At 42.0% G+C, this 4,482-nt stretch overlaps 1 protein-coding gene across 1 annotated transcript; it reads right to left on the bottom strand.

Annotated features, from left to right (window-relative positions):
- NEUROD1 (neuronal differentiation 1) lies at positions 1 to 4,051 on the bottom strand. The gene is made up of 2 exons (XM_007494465.3): positions 3,849 to 4,051; positions 1 to 2,389 (listed from the first exon to the last, which is right to left on the bottom strand). Exon 2 carries the CDS (start codon positions 2,377 to 2,379, stop codon positions 1,309 to 1,311), a length of 1,071 nt encoding a protein of 356 aa, XP_007494527.1. The 5' UTR covers positions 2,380 to 2,389; positions 3,849 to 4,051; the 3' UTR covers positions 1 to 1,308.
- Between the last annotated feature and the right edge of the window lie 431 nt (positions 4,052 to 4,482).

Raw genomic sequence — 4,482 nt, forward strand, 5'->3', positions numbered from 1 at the left:
AAACATTCAATACTATTTTATTGCAAATTGATGAGTGTTTTCTAAAATCCCAATGTGCATTACACCATAATATACAGGATTACAAACAAAATTACAGTACAAATTGATTCCAGTTGAACCAGCATTACATTTCAGACAGCACTTATTCTGAACTGCATTGTACATGCAATAGCTATTGTTCTAATTATGGATTAAATGGTTCAAATTTGTTTTAAGCTACTGTACTAATTGACTACAATAGGTATAAAGCCCAACATTAACAACCTGATTCGTTTTAGGCTCAGATTCATAAGATGAATATATGACAAAACACGATTTGTGTGAGTATGTATAAAATCATGCATTTATATTGTCTGGAAACACCAATATTTTCAAATTCTCTGTAAAATCATGGAATGCAAAGCAGTATATGACTAAAAAGAAACAGTGCAAATTGTATGTGATAGTCAAGCAGCTTTTGATTTCAAAAAAGGGTGTTGGCATTTGCTTAAAATATTTATATACAAGTTTGTGCAAGTAATGTGTTGAATTGATATGTTTTGATAGAAAATAAGTCTCTTGAGTTCGAGTCAACTTGAGAGCTATGGGTCTGGTTTTTATTATAGGGAAAAGACTTTAATGGGAAAGAAATTGCTCAAATTGTGCAATTTTTACAAATAGAGAGTAAAGAAGTGCTAAGGCAACATAATAACTTTCTAAGCACTTTTCTGCTGGTTTAAATTAGTTAAATTATTTTGTATAAATTAGATATAATTCTACTTTTCCAATATGTATAAAAATTGATGAAGCTGCATGGTTTTAAAATAGGAAATCCACATTATAAAAAGTCATTAAAAATTCTGTACAAAATCACAACAAAATAATTCAGCATGGGAAAGGTAACAAGTAGTAAAATGTTGGTTGAAAAATATATATTTATATATATTTTAATTGGCCCATTACTAGTTTAAAAATTGCATAGATCCTAATTATTGCTTGTGATTTTGTTATCTGATCAGATAGTTAATATGATCTGAATACAGCTACACCAGATTTACAGTGTAGTTTCTTTTTTCTTTACTTTTTCTTTTTTTTTCTTTAAAATAGAGGAACTATAGAAAATAATACATAAGATAAACAGGAACTTTGCGTCCCTGTTTCTCCTAAAGGCAGTAACGACAATAAATACATATATCACTTGAAGCTTGGAATATTTGCACTTTGCAGCAGTGGTACCCAAAGGGCTGCCCTTTGTAAACAAGACAGTCACTGTAAGCACAGTTGATTCGTTTTCCTTCTGATCATGAAATCGATGGGTCTCTTCAAGGGTTAATCGTGAAAGATGGCATTGAGCTGGGCACTCATGACTCGCTCATGATGTGAATGGCTATCATAGGACATAATGTTGTCTATTGGGATCTCACAGCGGGGGGCAGCAGTGCCAGAGAAGATTGATCCATGGCCTTGGGCTCCTGCCAGGGTCGCTGCAGGATAGTGCATCGTAAAGGCATAATTTTTGTCAAACTCGGTGGAAGGTTCGTGTTTGAAAGAGAAGTTCCCATTGATGCTGAGTGGTGGGCTGAGGGGTCCGTCAAAGGAAGGGCTGGTGCAATCTGTGAGAGTACTTTCGAAAAAGGGCTCCAGGGTTGCCCCGTAAGAGTGAGGCGGCGGCTTTACGTGGAAGATGTGGGAGCTGTCCATGGTTCCATAGGGAGGACTGGGAAGCCCGGGAGATTGGTAGGAGTAAGGATGTACGGGGAAGGAAGCACTGGCTGATGGTAAGTGGGGTGGCATATCCTGATTTTGCTCCGGCAGAAAAGTCCGAGGGTTGAGCTGCAGGCAGCCAGCTACTAGGTTAGTGGTGGGCTGGGATAAGCCTTTGCAGAGGGTCTGTACGAAAGACACTAAGTCCGGGCTCTTACCAGAGCGCAGTATCTCCGAAAGAGCCCAAATGTAGTTCTTGGCCAGACGCAGAGTTTCGATTTTAGACAGTTTCTGTGTCTTGGAGTAGCAGGGCACCACTTTGCGCAGATTGTCCAACGCAGCGTTTAGCCCATGCATGCGATTTCTCTCCCGGGCATTAGCTTTCATGCGCCTCAGCTTGAATCGCTCCATCCGGGCCTTAGTCATCTTCTTCTTTTTAGGACCTCTTCTCTTGGGCTTTTGATCATCATCTTCCTCTTCCTCCTCCTCCTCCTCTTCCAACTCTTCTTCTTCGTCCTCTTCCTCAACCCCGTTTCTCAATGACTCCTCCTCTGGATTCATGGCTTCAAGATCGTCGTCCTTCTTGTCCGTCTCATGCTCCTCATCCTGAGAACTAAGACACTCATCTGTCCAGCTCGGGGGGCCCTGGGGCTGAGGCTCCCCCATCAGCCCGCTCTCGCTGTACGATTTGGTCATGTTTCAAGTCCTACATTTAACAGGAGAGACCAAAGAGAAAGGGGGGAAAAAGGAAAACACCACATTCAAAGGAAAGAAATTCAACTCCCAACCCACCTCACTACTGTATTCTAAATGCTTGTGTGAGGAAGAGACCAATTAGTCAGAGCGCTGAAATCCCAGGGGAGTGGGCAAATTCAATGTGTTATATTGGCATGTGTAGGCTGTATTAGAGTGTGTGAGTGTTAACAATATTTATGCCTAAGATTATATCTGTATGTATGCTCTCCTAGTATAGCTTCTTAAGTGTGTTTATACTGATTAAATGTTTGGAGGATATGATGAAAATAAACGTGTGGCGATTAAATGCATATCCATCTATAGCTATTCCATATATATTTGCATGTAGTAAGGTCCATAACATCTCTGAAAGAATGATTTGTTGTATTTTAAAGCAAATGTTAATACTGCCTGTGCCCACTCTCCCATATTAATAAAATTATTCATTAAAACATTCAATTTGTTGGCATTTGGGATGTGAATTTAAGATTAAATGGAAGGAAATTTAATTGGAAATTAATTGGAAAAGGGAAAGAAGTTTCCAAAAATACTTTTACAACCAACAACAGCAGAAAGGAAACAAAAGTGGCAAGTAATCTTCTCCCTCTCTTTTCTTTTTTTCTTAGCCCTACCCCCACCCCAAGATTGGATCCCCAACCTTCTACAAAATCTATCACATCTTCATAAGTGTGCAGGTCAAAGCAAAGAGCAGTTCTTTCGTGCCCGGGATCAGGTGCAGAAGCCTCCTCTCTAATAAACAGCCCATTGAAATGTTCGGCCATCCTTTTAAGGGGGCTTTTCAAAGTTCTGCTCAAACCTTTCTCTTTAAAAGACTGAATAATTAAAATCTTGCACCCCTCTACAATGATCAGCAATGGGAAAATCCCTGCTTCCAATAAGGAAAATGAAAGGCTTCAAGTACAACAATTGAATATAGGACTCCAATAGTGATGTGTGTCTCGCTTGACTGCTGTAACAGGTAGCAGGGATTGCAATTCCAGCTCTCTTCTTTTCTCCTTCAAAGTAAACTACCTCAGAATCCGTTTTAGATGACAAGAAGTGGGTATGCAGAGTATGCTTTAAAAACCCTTTAGGTTCCCTTGCCCAACTCAGAAAAAAATCTTGTCCTTTAAAAGCCAACCCCCTTATAATAGTTAAAATACACATTAACCACAGAAACGACTAGTATGGGCGTGGGGGATAATCACAAAGTTTTTATTATAATTAGATCTCTGGAAACACGACATTGAAATAATCTCAGCGGTTTCTCTCCTTTAAAAAAACACACCACAAAACATTAAACTATGTCTACGTAGCTATACATTCTGTAAGTAAATTTTTGCGTGCGGGGGTATTTCAGTGAAAACAAGGCATGAGTGTGTCCTCAAATGCTGTATTTGAGAAGAAGAAACGAAAAGAATCATAATTACCTGCGTTAGTTAGTAAGTCCTTTGCAGTGATCGTCTCATAACCCTGTTAACTCCCGGGATTCTCTCCTGTGAGGGACTGAATTCTTGTTTCTGGGGGGCTGCGCCCTGGGCTCTCAGGTTATATAGCGGAGTTGGTGATGCTACAAGAGGGAGGGTGGGGGAGGAGGAGACCCAGAAGCTAGTTTGTAACGCCCAGCGCCTGCGCACGGCTTCTGGCTGCCTCCTTCCCCCTCCCTGCAGCTTCCCGGTGTTCCCGCCCTCCTCTCCCTCCTGCTCCCTTCCTACCCTCCATACTATCCTCCCCAACGCCCCCCCACCCTTACTTTCTCTGCCCCCCCCCCCGCCCCAACTCCCCACTCTTCTTCTTCCTCCCCGGCATGCGCCATATGGTCTTCTCCGTCAAGCAAAGGGCCCGGGTGCCACGTGACCTGCCTATTTGTATTCCGTGGAGCGCTCCATTCTGGCCCCTTTGTGGCCAGAAGAAAGTGGCCCATCTGTCGCCAGTTAGAGACTCCGCGGACCTGTTTTTACCCGCAGGAGAGATTAACCCTTTCGACAGCAGAAGGCGAAGAAAAAACGGGGGGGAGGGGGGGGTGAGTTCCGGGCAGAAGTGATGAGGGCGGGGAAACGAAGC

This window comes from Monodelphis domestica, chromosome 4, assembly GCF_027887165.1.
Source record: "Monodelphis domestica isolate mMonDom1 chromosome 4, mMonDom1.pri, whole genome shotgun sequence".
Classification (NCBI taxonomy): Eukaryota; Metazoa; Chordata; class Mammalia; order Didelphimorphia; family Didelphidae; genus Monodelphis; species Monodelphis domestica.